This window comes from Macrotis lagotis, chromosome 5 (assembly GCF_037893015.1).
Source record: "Macrotis lagotis isolate mMagLag1 chromosome 5, bilby.v1.9.chrom.fasta, whole genome shotgun sequence".
Lineage (NCBI taxonomy): Eukaryota > Metazoa > Chordata > Mammalia > Peramelemorphia > Peramelidae > Macrotis > Macrotis lagotis.
This window is the reverse complement of record NC_133662.1, coordinates 187,095,575-187,116,406: the sequence shown is the minus strand read 5'-3', so window position 1 is coordinate 187,116,406 and position 20,832 is coordinate 187,095,575. Positions and strand designations below refer to the sequence as shown.

The 20,832-nt window shown below is 33.9% G+C and overlaps 1 protein-coding gene across 2 annotated transcripts in view; it reads right to left on the bottom strand.

Annotated features, from left to right (window-relative positions):
- Nucleotides 1–20,832, bottom strand: part of KIF25 (kinesin family member 25) — a 112,832-nt gene that overhangs the window by 65,321 nt on the left and 26,679 nt on the right. For both annotated transcript variants that reach the window (XM_074190300.1, XM_074190301.1), the window contains 5 exons: nucleotides 18,297–18,419; nucleotides 11,544–11,682; nucleotides 6,885–6,988; nucleotides 2,824–2,912; nucleotides 1,029–1,071 (listed from right to left, as the gene is read on the bottom strand). In XM_074190300.1, the coding sequence (XP_074046401.1) occupies nucleotides 1,029–1,071; nucleotides 2,824–2,912; nucleotides 6,885–6,988; nucleotides 11,544–11,682; nucleotides 18,297–18,419 (498 nt within the window). The remainder of the gene's footprint in view (nucleotides 1–1,028; nucleotides 1,072–2,823; nucleotides 2,913–6,884; nucleotides 6,989–11,543; nucleotides 11,683–18,296; nucleotides 18,420–20,832) is intronic.

The following is a 20,832-nucleotide window of genomic DNA, read 5'->3' as shown; positions in this document are numbered from 1 at the left end:
ACTTCATTTTCCAACAAGAATCAAAAGAAGGAAAATACTTTTTTATCATTTGAGGAAGAAGAGAAAAGTAGTCATTTTATTGTTAAGCCATGCCTGGGATTTTCATGCCAGGGAAAATGGTGATGGAAGACAGAAAACCAGAGCTTAAAGATTTGCCAGTAATTACTTATTTGAAAACAATTTAATACTAGTGGCTTCAGAGTACCTGATTTCTATTTTCTATTATTAATTTGGGTTCTATGCATTTGAAAAATCAATGAAAATATATTCCTTTACCTAAAATCATATTTTTCAAATTAGATTGAACCCTGTGAAGTTTGGCCCAAAAAGCACACAGAGGAAGAAAAGCTTACAGGGAGAGTCAAAGAAAAAATAAATTCTAACTTATTATTTGTTGAGGAAAGAAAGACATCCATTCAAGTTTTATTTTGAATGTCTGTCATCCTGCCCAAAACGATTTCTAAGCAAAAAATGGTAGAAAAAGAAAGCAAATAAGAGCTGGAGCAGTATAAAAATTCTTAACCTTCTTTATTTTCCTCCCTCTGCAGAAGAACAAAGCAGAAATTTTCCATAATGGTCAGTGGATGGTTCTGCAGATCATTTTAGGTTTGTCAGGGGTAAGCCAAACCAAGTACCTCCCCAAATCAACTGTGCTTTTGGCTCCAAAAGTAACCTAAGATTTATTCAGATAACCATGCCTAGAGACCATATAGATGTCCAATGTTATAGTTTCACTTGGTTTTATTACCTCCCTGCAGCAATAATCTAAGTTATGAGCTGTACCTATCTTTATCCTACTGCATAAATGTAAATTGTTATTTTTCACTGCTGGCAGATCAGTCAATAAATGTTAAGTGCATATTATATGCGAAGTACTGTGGTAACTGTTGGTTACTAAGAGTTGGTTTAGTTGAGGGTGGTAGAGACAGTCTGTAAAAACCTAATTTTCAGATGTCTTTCCCACTTGTCAAGATCTCCCTCCCTAATTATCCCCATCTCACTTCCCATCATCTTCTGTTATAACTCACATCATCAGTTGCATGAACCACCTTCTCAGAAAGTGATCTGGACCTAAGGGGACAAAAAAAATCACAAAATTTTAAAATACTGTTAAATATTCTTGTTTTAGCCTATAGTCTATAAAAGTGTTATTTTATATAATTACATTATATATAGTTACTTTTTATACAATTTCTGAAAATGTGACCTCCAAAATTGAACCTCCCCTTTGAGCAAAGTCATGCAAAAAGAGCCGACAACTGACAGTATCAGGAATGATATTTTGTCTGGGTAGATATCAGTTTCTGAGTTATGAAGAAAGGAAGCATATTTTAGTTGTCTAGAACCATTGTGGTTTTTAAAAGACCCGAAGTTTGATTTCCTTCTAGTGATCTTATCATTTATATTGTTTAGTCATAGTTCTTGTTCTGTGTTTTCCATTCAGTATCCATTCATCCAAATTTTCCCTTGTGTCTCTGAATTCCTTAGCTTCATTATTTCTTAACTAATAATATATTTCATGGCTTTCATTTACCAGTTTGTTTAGTAATTTCCCAATCAAGAAGAATCTAGTTTGTTTGCAACTCTTTACAATAACTACAAAAACTGTTGCTAATACACTGAAGATTTTGGGGAAACCTCAAACCCCTTCAATCAATGGATAAGGAAACTAAGACCAGAAAGTTTAAATGACGCAAATCATATCACACATGGAGTAAGTGATGGAGTCAAGATTTAAAACATCCCTGAGAATATTTTCTCTGTATTATTCTCGAGTCCTGAAGGCTCATCATTGTCAGAAGTCACAGGTCCCTGGATGTTCAGATGTTCACATACTCTGATAGAACATGGAATAGGAAACTGAATGTGAAAAGGAGGAAAGGAAAGACATTTATAGCATGTTGCTTGATTTTATCAGCAGGACCTTGGGAAACAACTGAGTACAAGGGAGAGCTATGAGAGAAGGACATGGACCAGGAAATGAAAGAAGGAGAAATAGCAACAAAAAGTAATTAGCACAGTGCAAACTCTATATTAATGCTTGAGCAGCATCTCTATGTAAAAAAACTTGCCTCTAAAGCTAAAGATCTCAACAGAGAGATGCCCTTTGCTCTTTTTTTTTAAACCAAAAGTGCTTTGTGATTAGTTATTTGTCAAAGGGACAATGTGAGATCAAGTCACAACAAGGAACTGCATCCCTGAAGGACTCACCTCCCAGCCTCATCCTTCCTCAGGGTTGTGAATGAGTTTCCTGCCTACTTACCTACAAATTGAACCAAGAAATGTGTGTAGTTTCATCTTACATATCACTATGGAGACAACAGGTGGTTTGTGTGCCCCTGGGCTGGGGTGAGAAGTACCTGGGAGTGGGGCCAGAACTGGTCAAGTTACCAGAAGGGAGCTGTTGGTAATGAAAATGGATCTCAGGTTAGCCTAGGACAGATTTGCACTTCAGAGTGTGGTATCTGTAGAAGAGAAAAAGGAACTATTGGGGACAATAACCTCATAGAGAGGTTACTTAATCTCCATATGCCCCAGATGTCAGCTATTCTTTACAGTAAAAGGAAATAAAGATAAGAAGGTTACCTAAAATACTATGAACTCTGTGGGCCACATTTTTTAGATATATGTATATAAATATATACGTGTATGAACATACATCGACATTTTCCAGATATGTGTATATATTTGAAATGTTATTAGTTTTTAAAAAGAATACTATCCATTTTTATTGCATACACATTCATTCATCATTTGTGGACATGAGCATTTGCATCTCAATAATTTTATTGGTCAATAACAATCAAGTTTCAAACAAATCACCTGTTGTCGAAGACTGGATCTCCAGATTCATCATCAAAAGGCAGCAAAGGGCGAATTCTGCAATGCACTCTGATATTTCCTCTCAGTTCCTATGATGAGAGAAATTTTTCTAGAGGGGAAAATTAGTCTTCTATTTTCCTTTCCAATGTATTATTTTTCTTTGGTAAGTTTTCTTTTAGGGATATTGCTAATTTAAAATAAGCAAATAAACAACTCAACTTTCCCTGATCATTCATTCCTCTCCCTCTCTCCACCACTTCTCCCTTCCCTGAATGTTGGCATATAAGTTTTGTCTTATTAAAGTAAACAACATAAACATAAGGATCACATCTATTTTTCAGCTAATAAAATATTCAACAAGAAAAAGATATTGTTTTCCATTGAAGTCCTAACTCATATGATATTGTAGTAGGAATATTCAAAATTCATGCATTTATGTAAATGCTAGTCAATGTATGCTGAAACCTGGAGAGAAGCTCATTAGCAGGTTGGGCAAAGGATGATACATTTTATATCTAAAATCGCCCATGCTGGGCGACTAGGTGGCACAGTGGATAGAGCACCGGCTCTGGAGTCAGGAGGACCTGAACCCTGAAAGCAATAAGGAAATAGGACATAGATTTCTGAAAGATCAAACATCAGATATGTTATTGACCATATGGCATTTTATATTATGTCACATACTATAATAATACCATTTTAATATTTCAATAGATCTGTGTTCTGAAAAGTGTGAGGCCTTCTTCTGTATATTGTCAATTGCCATCCTTCTCATCCTGTGGAATCCTTGCCCATGACCATGTACTACCTACAAGTAGTACATCCAATAGGCTGGGGACCTTCCTCTAGAATTCTTGACATTACATGCATAATGATGAATTTTGGCACATTGAGGGAGAGATAGGAGGCAGCAAGTTATATCATCACCACATCTTGGAGAGGTGATATCCCCTTAGACCTGATGGAGGTAGCCAAAGACCTTGATTCCAAAAGCCTTGGGAATGGTGATACTTCCAGCTCATTGCCCTCAGCCATCATTTTGTGAAGAAATAGCCTGGCAACTGTTTCTGTAGGTGTTATAGCTAGAGCTACTAAAGAATAAGAAAGTTCTTGTTGCCAAAGTCATTGGTCCTGTCAAATGGTTCCGCATCAGAAAACGATATGATTTTCTCAGTGGAAATGGCCTTATTGCTGCACCCTAAGAACCATGGGGTCTTATCTTATTTGCAGCTGAAATCTTCCATTTGTGTTGGTCTTCTACCCCAACTAGAATGTGAGCTCCTTAAGATGAACTGACTTGCTTTTTATTTGTATTTTTAAGATTTAACACAATTCTTTGGTCATGATAAACAAAGAAACACCTCATTCATACCCATGATTTTATCTTTGATCTTGCTATAATCTTGTCCCTTATCTTTTTTTGGTCATATGTCTTGTTAACAATGTCCTTTATGCCTTTCCCTGGTATGCAGCCCATATCTCACTGCCCTGTATTTTTTCATTGTCTTTTGGGAGATCTCACCATAAATCCTGCTTAGATTCTGGTGCAAAAAAAAAAAAAAAAAAAAACAGAATAAACCTCCTTTCCAAGGACTTTGTCTAGCTTGTTTAGTATGGTTTAGCTGATATAGCAAAGTGAGGCTGAACACAAGTAGACTGGTCATTAAGTGATGGCTTTGATCACCATAGACTGCGAAACAAATTAAAATACAAAATGACTCAAATTCCTATATGACCTTTGGCTTCTGCTTTGAGGGGGTCAGAGAGGCAGAAAAAAATAGGCAAAAGATGCTAAGAATTTTTTAGATCACTAATTAACATTAATAACTGTTGGCATTCTAAATATGAGATCCTTGTCTAATGACTAATGAACTGGCATACTAATAGGATATTTTCTAGAATGCTAGTAGAATACTTATTGGAGTACTTCATTCATACAAGCTCCCTTATTTAAGTAAGAAAGATTTCTTTCCTTTGCTCTTTTTCAAAAAAGACAGTAAACAATCTTGGAATAAGGGATAAAAGAAATGACATCCTGATATAATTCTCTGGGGTATTTTGGGAGGATGTCTAGAAATGAAATATCTCGGTCCTCAAATTCCCCTCTCTTGGCATAAAAAGTACAGTGGAAATAATTGTACCCTCTCTACCATCTTTATAGTTTATACTTTGCCAACTATACTATCCTGGGTATCACCCATTCTGGCCCTTGTTAGTGATTCAAGGTGCATGCATAGTCATTATCCATGGAGGTGCAGAAGAAGGCTATAGGTAGAACATTTTATTAAATAACATTGTCATTATTTTTTTTAAATTTAACCACACTTTATTAAATTACATTGGTATTAATCTTTAGTTGATTGGTTAAATGCACTAAGGCCAACTTTGGTGATTTGATAATGTGGGGAGTCCTTCACAAGCTAGCTATGGGCATGATGGTGCTATAGCACCTCAGACCTGAAGGACTTCTCATTTCTTTCTAAGCTGTTGCTGCTTTGGCCAAGACAAGTCTCTGATGGAGGCTTGCCCATCAATGTACATTCTCATTAAATCATTGAATGTTCTAGGTGGTATAGAGGACAAGCACCAACTCTGGTCTCAGATTAGCTGGGTGACCTTGGGCAAGTCACTTAACCATGATTGCCTTATATCCAGGGCTGTCTCCAGTCGTCCTGATTCCTAACTGGCAAGGACAGTGACTTAGCTAAGAACCCCTCTCACTCAAATCCAGTTCACTACATGTCATGGCACACCTGCCCAATTTCATGGTCTTCTTTGAGAACAAAAAACAAATATCATCATCATCATCGTCAAGTCATTATAGCCTTGATGTTGCTACCTAGCAGCTACTATATTGTTATTATTTTTTGCTAACTGGTTTTTGACTCAATCTTATCAAATCTTGACTTTGCATTTAGTGATCCGAAACAGAAGTAAAATAGTAAATCAATCAATTTATTAGTATGAGTAGTATGATTTAGAAAATGTTCCTTTTGGAAAATTACTCACATATAAGTAACTATTTAAAGCAGCTCTTTTTGAAGGGGCAAAGATTTGGAAACCAAGGGGATGCCCATCAATTTGGAAGGGCTTAAAAATTGTGGTATATGAATGTGACAGAATACTATTGTTTTGTAAGAAATCACAAATGGGCAGATTTCAGAAAACTCTGAAAAGACTTACATAAACTGATGCTGAGTGAAGTGAGATCATTGTACACCTTGTACACCAGGAGATCATTGTACCCCTTAACCAGCAACACTGTATGATGATCAACTATGATAGACAGAGTTCCTCAGCAGTATAATGATCAAACACAATTTAACAGGACTTGTGACAGAAAATGCCATCCACATCCAGAGAAAGAATTATGAAATCTGAATGTATAACACTTTAAAAAATTTGTTTTCTGTTTTTCTTTCTGATGACTTTTCCCCTTTTGTTCTGATTCTATTTTCACAGGACTAATATGAAAATATGTTTAACATGATTGTTAACAAAATGAAAAAAAATTAAATGTTATTTTTTAAAATGAAATTCCAACAAGAATGAGAAAAACAACATTTCTAGATATAAATACTTCTATATCATGTCTTTGAATCTATATCATGTCTCAGAATTCTCAGCAGACCAGAAAATAATGTTTACAGAAAAGGCAGGATGATATGACTTTAGAAAAAAGTAAATAGGGAACAAAAAACCTGGCAGAAATACAGTGTACACAAATGAAACGTTGAAGGGATATTATTTATCCAAGGTATAAAGGTGTTAGATCCATGCTTTGTGGCTAAGTCTCAGTCATTAAACAAATTCCCAGATTTGGCAAAGAATAAAACAAAGAATAAAATCTTCAATTTCAGAGAATTTTAGATCAAATAAATAAACAAAATATCTCATTGAAACTTAAAAAAAAACAAATCTGAGGAAAAGCAGCTGGAAAAATCCAGCAAGGGAAGGAAAAAAGAGAACTGCAGTTTCCAGATGTTTTTGAACCACTAATGTGTCATATAAACTGTCTATTATATTGGTAAAATAGCTAATGACTAACCACAGATGCTCACCACCAGATTGTTGTGAAGTGCTTTTCTCTTCTGTTTTTCAACTTGATAGAGCTCATTTATTTCCTGTAAAGACTGTTCAAGATCAACTGCTTTTGCCCGAAATACTGAAATTTTTTAAAAAATCAAATATTGAAATAAAAGCCAAACTGTAGAGATTCACATACACACATAAACTCATTAGATCTTATAATGCCTACTGTATTAAACTCCAGCTGAATACTACCTGGCTTATTTTGTGGTGGTGGGGTCTTCTATTTTTGCCAATTAAGATGTCTGGATTATAAGATTTGCTCTGAAATTCCTGGGTCAACTAGACCTGGGTGACAATTGTCTAATTGGTTGAAAGAACTGAGCAGTCAAGTCAGACAAAAATAGTAAAAGAAGAGAATTCTTCTCTATTTAGGAGAAATGTTAGGTTTCTACACAAATGAGGTTGCACCAAGAAGGGTTCAAGGATGATGGTTATAGAGCAAAAAGACAGGCAAAAATACTTTGGGTCTCAAGAGGAAAAAAAAGCATCATTCAAAGTTTTAAACAAAAACTATTTTTCTTTCAGTCATTTTAGGCTCTATGTGACCCTATTTTAAGTTTTCCTTGCAAAGCAAACCCATTTCCTTCTCTAGCTCATTTTATAGATTAGGAATCCAGGCAAAGATTAAATGACTTCTCTAGGGTCACAGAGCTAGGAAGTGTCTGAGGCTGGACTTGAACTCAGGTCTTCCTGACTCCAGGCCCTGTGTCACTTAGCTGAAATTTAAATGAGTTTTAATGAAATATAATAAGAAAAATTGAAGATAATGCTTGTATTTACTGGTTCTGAGAAAACCAAAGATTACATAGGCAGCTTGAAAAATGCTCCTTATTTTCTCAGACAGAAATACTTTTTGAGCCATATGTAATATGTTAAATGTAACATACGTTATTAAATTTCCATACAGTTTAAATATTTCCTGTCAATATAAAAAACCTGATTCATTAAATTATTTCCTTCCTTGACATTTTATATATCTTAAAAAAACTTAAGATAAACTTTTTTTCATTAAAAATAACATTATTTTCTGCATTAACCTGTAGAAATCAGACAACAAAAAAGACAATATGGTGACATAATTATTTTCAGGGCTAATTATACTCCCTAAATTCATCCTGCACCAAGGAGATCAGACTGAGAACTTTGTCACTCAAGTTTAAAGTTAGCATAGCAAGAAAAGTGGTGCAGGTAAACTAAAAGGGTCAGGAAGGTGAGATTTATAGTAATTCACTCCAAGTAATAAAAAAAAAATTGTGGTTTCCAATGGCCATTATATATAAAAAGAAGGAAAGACAGAGCTTTCATTGCAATGAATGTACATCCCAGAATTATAGATGATGGGATCATCGATATGTAACTAGAGACTTTACAAGTCCTTGCATCCAACTTTCTCCTTTTACTGAAGAGGAAACCAAAGCCTAGAGAGATGAGGTAACTTGCCCAAGATTACTGAGATATATTAAGCAGCAGAGACAGAATTTGAATGTAGATCCTAGGACTCTTCCCTCTGTCTTTCAAAACAAGGTCAGCTGAGTAAGTTAACTTTGACAATAACTTCTGAACCACTGTCTCTTGCTCAGCGTTTGCTAAGGTCAGAAACATTGGTTTCTGACAACAGTTTCAGAAATCAAAATAAAATTTTTTAGACCATTTTCAAAATTTGTTACATGTATGTACTTAACAATAGAAAACATAATGATCATTTTATTAAGCTAGTCATTATCATCCATCAGTGGTATTGCCATGAAAATGACAGATGATGCCGAGGCCAATATGTTATTTACTCAGGATTATTCATTTGAAAAACCCAAAGTATGGTATAAATTTATAATTATTCTCTTCTAAGTGAAGAGTAAAAAAGAATGTCTAGATTTTTGAAGTATGGATACAAACATGGAACTCCACTACAGGGACAAACTCACATTTTCCTAGAAGTTCCAAGTCTAAAGCTTTCATTATGTTCTTCATCAGAAAAGGTATTTAATCTCCATTCCCCAAATAAACATTATTTGGATGTATCAATCAAATTCTATGAAATAAAAGTCTAACTGAAGAAAATGAGAAAATACACTAATAAACATTTATGAAATCCCTTCTTACTTAAGGTCATGTGGGTAAACAGTGGAAAGAGTTTAAACTCAAGTATTCTTTCAATTAAATGCTCTTTATATTATAAGGCATGGTAGTAAGTTATAACTATATTCCCCAGGCTCTAGAAAAGTGGCTTGCATCTAGTAAGGCACATAAAAGGTGTGTGTTGAATTCAAATTTGGCTTTAAATTAATGATGTACTACTGAAAGGTTGAGTTTGGGGGCAATGTTGACGCAAAGTGTGTTAATTGGCAAAGAAATTTGAATTGGCAGCTTTGTCAGACTAACAAAAAAAATGGTCTTCAAAGTCAATGTTACATTTAATCTTAGTTGTTGAATTTGTGGGAGTAAGGACGATTTGTTTCCAAGGGCAAACAGGGAAATAAAATTAAACTGAAAGAATTTTATAAGCAAACTATAGACAGGAAATACAAACTCATTTCAGTCCAGACTTTAAGGATTATATATTATGCTTAAAGACTTGAATTTCTCCCATTATCATTTGACCTTTAAATTCTTAAATATCCTTATATATGGGATAAAATAATTTCTATTCTCACTGAATAGAGGTTTTGATATATATATGTATATATATATATATCAAAGGTCAGAATATTTACTTTGGCAGGGGAAAAAAGTAAAACAATCTTTTCCAAGTCTAGTGAAATAGAGTAATAAAACCATTATAACTAAGTAGTGATTTAGCTACTGTGACACTATCATTAATTATGTTTTTTTTTACCAAGTAGTCTTCTTGAATTCTTTTTACTGCTGTTGTTGCTATTTCAATCATGTCTGATTCTATGTGACCCTATTTGAGGATTTCTTGGCAAAGATAGTAGAGTGATTTGCCAGTTCCTTCTCCAGCTTATTTTACAAGGTGACAAACTGAGATAATTTGGGTTAAGAAACTTGCTCAGTTTTACACAGTATGAATTCTTTTACTTTTTGTCAAAAAAATTGAAATTTTCTGGGACCCAATTTAAAGCATCATGGCAATTAAAGATTAATATGAATAGGAAAAAATTAAATCAAGTGAAATGTAATATAGAAGAGGATGCAATAAATGATTTTTTGCCCCCTTCCCCAGAATCTCAATACCTGGAGGTCATCCAAGTCTTGGCTTTCCATTAGGAATGTCTCTAGATCTGGGAGGTATACCAATGAGAAGGTTATTAATTGATTTTTGTCCTATAATTGCTTTTGTTCAATTACTGCTTAAGCCATGGTTCTCTGTCTTCTGAACTTAGTTCAAAATTCAGCTGATCTATAATGTATTAAACTTTTAAAATTCAGTTTTCTTCAAAGAATTTAATTGACCTGGAGGAATTCATTTGAACTCAATGAAATAGACCCTGGTATCGTCATACCACCAAACTATCCTTCAAGGATGACTTTTTTCCCCTCTTAGCACTTGCACTTTCAGGAGGGAAGAGGGTTTCTACTCAGCTCTGTAACCACTCATGTTGCCCCCAACTATATGATATCACCTACCCTGTTCTATTTTTTGCTCAGTACTCCCCCAAACCTATAAAAGGGGACCTGTCTTCTTGCTTGGAGTCTTTGGCATAAATGGATGCTATCCACTAACACATTTATTGACAAACAGTAATAAATATTATCTTACTTAGGAATTGCCTCAGTTTATCCTTTTGTTAAATTTCATTTACCTCACCAGGCTATATTCCTTCCCTAGTTTTCCATAATAGAATCCTAATTTTGTCTTGACCAATGATTTGTATGATCTTAAGCAGTAATTTCATTTCTCTGTGCCCTGAGACAATCTGCCAAAGTTGATTTTAGATGTGGACAGATCATGTCTATAAACTTACTGATAATGGAAACATTTCCAGGACAGATGGAACCACTTCATTTCTCTATTACAAAATGAAGGGATTGGACTAGAGATGATTAATTATATCCTTTTTAACTGGGAAGTACTTAGAATGTCTGATAGTTATAAATATAAACTGATTTAAAGTCTCTCCAAAATACAGCACATTCCTTAGTTTCGACTGCTTTCTACAATGGCAAATCAGGACATTTTGTATTCCTTTATCATGTGTTTAGGGAGAGTGGGGAAAGGGAAGACTAATCTTCTGAAATGAGCAGTATTAAATATAAAGTATTATATATGTTAAAAAAAAACCCTAAAATTTAAAATTAAGTATCCCATTCTCAGATGCCAGAAAATTGCCTAGTTATTTCCCTTTACCAAAGAGGCCAAATAAGACATTCCTTAACTGGGAATTGATCAAGTTCCATTTAATAATGGCTGAGGGTGGGATGGGGCAGGAAGAGGGAACATGGTATCTATTTTTATTTGCAGAAAGTTTAGAACCAAGTAATTTCAAAGTTAGACAAGAAAACATTTAATTCCTTAGGCACATTTGCTTTTTTTGTACCACCTCCATTAGACCTTTGAGATCAGAACGATCCAAAAAGGAAAACAATCAAGCTAATCAAGTTACTTTCTCTAACAAAAATTTATCTGAACTCTAGTAACCCAATTCATATTAACAGGTAATGAGGCTCACATTGTAGATTCTCATTTTTGAGCTGGGTTCCTCGAACACCATCCACTATTTGAGAAAGACAGTCCTGGTACTGATGTTGGAAATTTCTCATGAGTAGACAAGAAAAAGACTGAAAATCCTTTAGCTCTTGTTTAATTTTCTATAAATGAGAAGAACACATTCCTAAAAATTAATACTATTGCTACTGGCAGGCACACTTTTAAAGAAAAATTTTATCTGTGCTTTTTTAACACCATGGTCATTTTCTTGATAAACAATTTCCTCTCTTTCAATGGAAACTACAATTATTCAAAGTCTTAGAACATCAAATACCAAATAAAAGTAGAAAGAAGTTAACATATGGTATTTTTCTGCTGGCTCCATTGACTTCCTTATGAATTTGGCAACATGTCCAAACTTCTCTCTCACCCTGTCATTAAATGGGGAAAGAAATTCTTATCAATTACCAGATTAGAGGCATAATTATGATGGATGAATGAGGAAAAAATGAAATTTCCATAAAGTTAAAGCTATTTCCCATGGGCTCAAACATAGTAAAATTCAAAGTACAATAATTTTTTTTTTCAAAATCCTGACAGAACTCTAAGGACAAAGCACACCAAATAAAATCCCATTCCACATGTTTTCCTTCTTCCCTTGAGATTTGTTTTAGCAAAACAAATCTTTCTTTATATAAAACCATCTATACAAAACAAATTCTTCTCTATTAAAAAAACAAAAATTTTTATATACATAGAGAAGATAAGTTAATATTATGAAATAGAATGCATTGTCATTCAATGGTAGAGATTAATGATGACCCCTGATCACACAAGTTCAATAAAATGGTGCAATTATTTAATCTGTTTCTTAATCTTTAATCTATAACATGAGATCATAGACTTAAAGGATTAGATTACTTGTTCATATTTACATGAACATTTTTATGAGTGGAGAAGCAGAAAGGAAAGATATCCTATAAATGCAAATTTTTCTGTTAAATTGAATGAGTACTTAAAAATTATCTTAATTTTTCTGAGTCTATGAGGAAATTAATGAAAGTAAATACTATTATAGTGATTAGAACAATTTATTGATCTAAGTATTATTCAAATATAGAATAATATATTTTATCATTATTATTAAATTACATTTAAATATTATATGATATATATTCGGTTTTATCCAGAATTTAGACAAAGTTCTTATTGACTTAGAGGATTCATATCCAAAACAGTGCTATGGTTAAGATTGCTAGTGAACAAAGTCATAAAGGAAATATAGACATATCTACAAGAAAGTGATAAATTCAATCAGATTTTAAAAATGTATAATAATTTTAGAGTTCTTAGAGGGAGCTTATCACTAGAAGTCAAGAAGTGGGATTTGATGAGTATTTTGAATAATGGAAAAATATATTGGTATACTAGGGATGGCCAACCAGAGTTTGGTCAGAGTTTGGAAGGAGGCATAAAAGTAAAAAGGAGGAAGGGGACCAGATAAATGTGGTCCATGGGTTCCTTGGGAGTTCTGGCAGTCAGAACTATTTTGATAATAGAGTAAGACATTATTTGCCTACTAAAATATTCTTCCCTTTTCTAACTATGTAGTTGAATTTTCTTAATATGCTTCAACCAAAACAACGTATTACAATGTATTGAATGCAGAAGCAGATATGAGAATCCAGCTGTCTTCTATTAAACTTGACATTAAAGAGACGTTCAAAAATATGTAAAACAATACCACTGTTCTTACTATTTTTTGTTTTGGAAAATGGCTATTTTTCATGAAATTGTTATATTAAAATGTGTTATTTATATTATTTGTATATGAATGGATAAATATTTTGAATAATCAGTTTTAATTTCTAATATGGTAAATATTGATAGCTATGACTCACATAAATAAAAGTTATTTGGGGTCATCAATCACTTTCAGGCTGTATTGGGATCCTCAATAATTTTTTAAGAATGTAAAGAGGTCCTGAGATAAAAAAGCTGATAGAATAAATTTGTTTGGGAACAGTAAGAGTTTGGGTTTGAGGTAATCTAAAAAGGAGAAAAAGAAAGTATGATTAAAATAAAATCTGGGTGTTCTCAAGAAAGCTACCGGTTTAGGAGTTATTATGTGGCCTGAAGGAAAGCTTCAGAATTATTATGGAGGAGACAGAATATCAATTTGATATTTCTTCTGCTACTTATGGTATTTTTGCCATAATTAAGACATCATCCATGATGATGACTTTATTGAACAACATTCAGTAGATAGATAGAAAGCAAATTTTTAAATTATACACTTTATTTTTTCTAATAAAACTAATGGATTTTTGCTGATCTAGTTACACTTTTACCTGGTCTTCCTGGGAAAAAAAAAAATAGATCATTATGGGTACAATCTCTCTATAAAAGACATAGACAGATGATGGAAACTGACCCTCAACCAGGTAAGGATCTATCTAGGATCCTTGACTCCTTTGATCCTCTCATCTCTGGCTAATTATCCACTCATAAATATGTCTTGTTTTCTCTGTTCTGAATTTGAACTGTTCCAAAAATAGCTAACTAGAGAGAGCCCAATTTGATTCATTTGAAGGAATTTAACTTAAAAATCTTAAAGGACACTTTTAAAATGCTAAAGAATCTTATAAAAAAGTAAAAACATTGTTTCCATCCAACTAACCTACAGCCTTATTAAGCATGACAGCTCACTAATCACTTTTACAGATGGTGTTTTTTGGTTGTTGTTGTAACAAGGACTATATCTCAAAGTTTTGACGCTGGACACATTGTTTGACTATACTGAAAAAGCAAAACAATACCTTGAATTGGAGGTTTAAAAATAACATCACGATTTTACTTGGAGAATTGCTAGCAAAATAATACAGAAACCTAATTTTTATTCTAATACTATCCCAGAACCTGTCTGGACTTTGAAGGGAATCTTTCCTATGTAATGACATGATGTCTTAAACTTGGTTTTAATAAAACATTTAAATACAACTTTTTTTTTAGTATTTTATTTTTTAAAAAATCAAGACATATTTGATATCAACCTAGAAAATTAAATTATTATCCCCTTGGAGGGAGCAAATCACCAGATTTGGCTGCTAAAACTATTCTGTTTCTTAAATGCCTTTTCCTTTTTTCTTTTTTATTCATAACATTCCTTCCCCTTTTCCTCTTGGATTCAGATTCTATAGTTCACTTTTTACCTCCTGGATTCTGCTTACATATTTCACCTTTTACCTCCTGGATGCTCTCTCCTACCTTCCACATTCCCCAGAATGTACAGAGCATCTGTGCTCCTGCAATTAAAAGCTGTCAAGCTTCCAGAAAAAGTTCTCTACACTCACTGCCTCTTGTTTTCCTCCTCTCACTCCTTAATCCTTTGAAAACTGGTTTACAGTCTTATTGCTCAACAGCAGCTTTTCTCTCCAAAACTTCAATGATCTTTTAATTACCAAATCTTATGATCTCTCAGTCTTCATCTTTCTACACCTCTTTGTGTCATTTGACAGTGGTGACACTCCTTCCTTCCCCATCCCCACCCCATATCCTTTCCTCCTACCTAATCATTCACTGGATCCTTGAAGGTCTAAATTTCCTATAGCTCACAAACTCTTACTCTTCTCATCCAGATTTTTTTTTAGGTTTTTTGCAAGGCAAATGGGGTTAAGTGGCTTGCCCAAGGCCACACAGCTAGGTAATTATTAAATGGCTGAGACCGGATTTGAACCCAGGTACTCCTGACTCCAGGGCCAGTGCTCTATGCACTGCCCTACCTGCCCCTTCTCATCCAAATTTTAAAAAATCCCTAGTTGCTAAAGCATAAACTATGCCCTTACTCTTCCATCACTTTCTAGTTTTTCACCTTCATTCCCTTTAGCCTTGCTTTTTCAACTCTGAAAACTTATTTCTGTTTTAACTTCTTCAAACTCAGATGTTATCATGATCATACTTTCCTTCATGTCACACACTTTTTTTCTTGTGCTCACCTCTATATTCTGACACTCATTAAAACCTGGTTCCCTTCAGTTTACACTGAACTCCTTCCTCCATTTTCTTGCATCTTGTCCATTGCCTTTTGAACACATTAATCCTGAAGGAACAATCAGCAAATGATTTGTTCCCTGCTATTTTCTAGACCCTCCCTCTCTTTCAGATTCATTCCATTCAGATCTATCACCCAATTTAGAACATGGTGGCAATCAGATAAAGTCATCCTCCCTCATTTTTGAAGGTGTTCTATGTCTGATTTATAGTCTTCTTTTCCTTCCCAATCCCTGCTCCTACATTAGGAAACATATATTCGACCTTTTCTCAAACATAGTGACTTCCCAGTACTTCAGTTCAACTTAATCTCAGCTCCATAGAAGGATGATTGCATCTCTGATCTCACTGCCACTTCCACATATTCTACTTTAATGATGAAGAATTCTCAGATTCCTTTATCCTGCTACAGTCTCCTACTATTAGAGAGGCTTCATTCCTCCTTAATATACATCATTTTCCATAACCATTTTTTTGGCTTCACATTCTTCCCTTCTCAATCTCTCCTGTAGTAAGCCAATTTAATAATATACCATCCTCTCACTTTTGTTTCCCTTGTCCTCTTATCCTCCTACCACTCAAACTTTAATAAAATCCAATACTAGATTACTGTCCCCATCTCGGAGAGGCAATATTGCATAGAGGTTAGAGCATTGATTTCCTTTTCTATGAAGTAAGGGATTTGAAGATGACTACCTCTAAGGTTCCTTTCAACTATAAATCTATGATGTATGACCGTCACCTTCTATTCCTATTCAAGTACTGCTGACTGAAATTAGAAGAATTTACATGATCAAACTGACTGGAAACATTTAAAATTTATGTTATCTGAGCCATCAAGGACTTCATGGTAGTAAGACAATACTTTTACTCCTCCCTAATTGATTTATTACATTTCTAATGAAGGCTTTCCAAATATTATTGGTCTTCTTAAATATCCCACACTATCCTCTCCCCTTGCTCTCTTAGCAAATGTTGCCTCAAAATAATGTGAGATAATGTAGGTCAATCTTTCTGAACTCTCTCATTCTCCCCTACTGTGTGCATTAAAAAATAATGAACCCTTAATATCATCCACCATTATCTCCTTCTTTCCTTGAATCTGATGAAGAGACAGCCAATTCCTCAACATGTGACCTGACCCCATCCCCTTCTTCCATTTCTGGCAATTTGCCCCCATAATCATCTCCCCTCTATTGGCCTACATGAATATAAGCACACTAAGGTCTTACTTGTCCTTAAAAAAGTCATTTTTACTCCATCATCCCCTCAAGATATTTTCCAATAGTTCTCTTCAATTTTGCTGTCAAGCTTCCAGAAAAAGTTGTCTACACTCACTGCCTCTCTTTTCCCTCCTCTCTTTCACTTCTTAATCATTTGCAATCTGATTTCCAGTCCTATTGCTTAACAGCAACTTTTCTCTCCAGTTTCAATGATCTTTTAAATGCCAAATCTCATGATCTTTTCTGTCTTCATCTTTCTATACTCTTTGTGTCATTTGACAGCAGTGACACTCCCTTCCCCATACCCACCTCATATACTTTTCTGTTTTTATGACTTTTTAAAATCTTGGTTCTTGTCTGAGTATTCCTTCTCTGTCTCCTTTTGTTTGATGTCATCCATAATGTACTTCCTAATTGTTAGTATATTCCCAAGGCTCTATTCTGGACAATTTTCTCTCTTCCCTCTATACTTTCTCTCTTAGTGACTTCATTAGCTTCCAATGACCCTCTATCTACAAATGTTCACAAATTCATATATATTCAGCCTTAGTCTCTCTCCTAAACTCCAATCCCTCCTCACAAATGCCTCTTGAATGTTGCAAACCTTGTCCTCTAGGCATCTCAAATTCGTGATGTCTAAAATTGAACTTATCTTCCTCTCTCCTTCCCAAACCCTCCTATTATCCAAATTCCTTTTTTTTGTTGAGGATACCAGTTACCCAGTTCATAATTTCTATATAATCCCCAATTTCTTATTCCCACATATCCTATCAGTTGCAAGTCTTGTCAATTCTGCATCTACATCTCTCGCACCTGTCCCCTTCCCTTTATTTTCAAGTTCTGCTCCTCATCACCCCCTCATGTGAACTTTGGTTCTAATTGTACTCCCCACCTCAAGTCTCTCCTTTCTCCATTTTATCTTCCTCATAACTGCTAAATAGATATTCCTGAAGTACAAGTCTGATTAGTATAGTGATGCCCTATTACCTCTGAAATAAAATAAAACATCTTCTGTTAGATATTTAATGCCCTTGAAAACCTGATGCTACTCTACCTTTCCCTTTTTATTGTACACCATTCACCTTTTAAATATTCCTTGGTCTAATCAGACTAACTTAAATGCCATCTACTATCTCTGCTTTTGCATAAACCATCACCTAGAATTCACTCCCTCCTCATTTCGCTTTCTTGGAATAACTTTGTTTCCTTCAAGGGTCTTCTCAAACAGCAAAACCTATAGGAGATTTTTCTTGATCCCTCCTGTCTCTGCCACTGCCCTCCTGCTCAAATTTGAATTTATTTGATCACACTTAAATGTGTAAGTGTTGACTCTTCTGATATGTTGTGTGTATGCACAAATATGTATATATAGTATATATATATATGTGTAAAGTACGTGTATAGATAAACGTATATAGACATATATATTTGTTTATATTGATTATTTACATATAAAATATACTATGTAAACAGAACCTTTGACTTGTGCTAAGCTTCCTTACCTGTACTGCTTGATAAATCTGGGTTAGATTTGAGTATGTATTTCTTCTCAAGTGTTGCTGTTCATTATAAAGGGAGAAAAGTTGCATAGCCTTACTATTGCTTCTCTCAATTATTCCATGGTACTTTTAAGAGAAAGAAAAAAGTTTTTATTTTAATATTTTACAAATTTATGATTTTTTAAAAGAAGAAAGTTCAGGGTTCACCACAGGATCTGGAGGTAATAATAAAATGTATTCTTTTTGATTTTTGGTTTTTGATTTTTGCAAGGCAATGAAGTTAACTGACTTGCCCAAAGTCACACAGTTGGGTAATTATTGTCTGAGGTCATATTTGAACTCCAGTCCTCCTGACTCCAGGGCTGGTGCTCCATCCATTCAGTCACCTAACTAACTCAGATGGGATATATTTTATCAAGAAACATCATGAAGATGTGTTTGGGGCAGAAAGGGAAGAAAAATCACTATTCGATTTATTTCTTTACATCTATTTAAATAGACACAGTTCATAATGATAAGATGCCAAATGGACTTTTGGTAGAAAGCTTGAGCAAATATCTATAGCTGAAGTCCCTCATCTTTGTTGCTTTTTACCTACATAACTTCATCATGCTTCCCTATATGATTTCTTGATTATTTCATAGGAATATACTATTTAAATTTATGTTACTCTATCACTTCCTCACTCTTTTAACAAATCATATTTTTTGAATAAGATATACTCTTTCAGAGTCATATTTCAGAGACAACTAAGAAGATGCAGTGAATAGAGATCTAGGCTTGGAATCAGAAGCCTAGAATTTAAATGTGACCTCAGATGGCTACAAGTTATGTGATCTTGGGCAAATGATGTAACATTTGTATGATCTTGCCCACATTATGGACATCTGTCTACCTTAGTTTCTAGTGGGTATCATGATTAAGGATGGATTAAGTTCCTATCCCAGGGTTGTTATGAGAATCGAATGTGATAATTTTTGTAAAGCACTTTAATAAATGAATATTCTCCCAACCCCAATATTCCAGCTATGAACACTGTGGGCAAGTATTAATATTTATAATAATCGTACTTCATCCACTTTATTTTCTACTGTAGATGAGTAGGGTCTCTTTTGAGCACTCACAGATTTCACTCAAAAAGTCCTTCAGTTTTCAAGACCTCAAGAATATAAACTCATTTAAAAAATTTTTTTAACTAAACATTTCATGTCAATACAAACTGAACTAGCTTACTGATTATTCATATTTAAATTAACTTCAACTACTAAAACAATAGAAGATAATTTTAGTTGCCAACCTGGAGTCTCCAACCAGATTCTTTGTCCATTCATTCCAACTTAACTTATCTTCCTAAACTTGTAGCTACTATATATATATTGGTAATCTAGAGTGGCTATTTTTCATTTTGCCTTATTTTTGATGATTATTTTTATATTCTTAATACTTGTTGGTCTTAATGGCATTCTATTATTCTATTAAAAATATACTACAATTTATTTAGCCAGGCATTTAGGTTGTTTCCAGTTTTGTTTTTGATTTTTTCAATTATATATAATGTTGCTATGAAGATTTTTGAGAAAACACTTTTTTTCCCTTTGGAAACTATTTTTAGGGCTTATTGGGTCAAATATAATATTATTTTGGAACTTTTACCTCTTATTGATAGATTGCTCACTCTAGAGTCCAAAAAGTATGCCATCTATAAGAAGAACCACAGAGCTCCAAGCCATTAACCATTTATTAAAGAGATTAGACTCCTTTAATGACTGTGACAGATCTTCCTCACGATCTGAGATGATCCCTGTTCCCCAAGGTCTTATTTTTATAGGGCTTGAGATGTAGATATACTCAGAACAAGTCTCACTGATTGATAAACCTTGCTTTTGATCCTCCAAGAAAGTCAGAAATGATGCATTAGGAAAAGTAGTCAGAGGACAGACAGAGTAAGGAACATAAGATAGTCACCTCCTCATGTTGAGCAACAGAGGGTGTTCCGGAGGTATAAAAATAATTTGGGACACATTCCATATGACATCAAGACACCTAATTTGGATTTAGTCACTCACATTCTTGTGTTTGTATAAGTGAACTTTATAACAAATAAAGTGGTGAACAGTGAATTTTATATGTTCTAAAGTTGAAGGCCGGCTATAAGAAAGAATCTATCTAACCTTATCTAATTATTTCTATATGTAATCTATGTAAACTGTATATTGATATATGTAATTTCTATACTTGTATTGGTTGATTAGACTGAATAAATATATATTACTCATTATAGATGAGTATATCACTAATAATTGCTAACAATAATTGCTCCATGGAATCACACTGAACTGATTAATACTGATTGAAATAAAATAGTGACCCAATGAATTATTTCTCCAATCAATAAAAAATTTAAAAAGAAGATCCCACTAGAAAGGAATGAGTGTAATTGTTTCTCCATTGCTCTGCCAACAATGAATTTTGTTTTATTAAGTATTTTTGCCAATTTGATAGCTGTGAGATTTTATCTCAAAGTTGATTTAATTTCCAT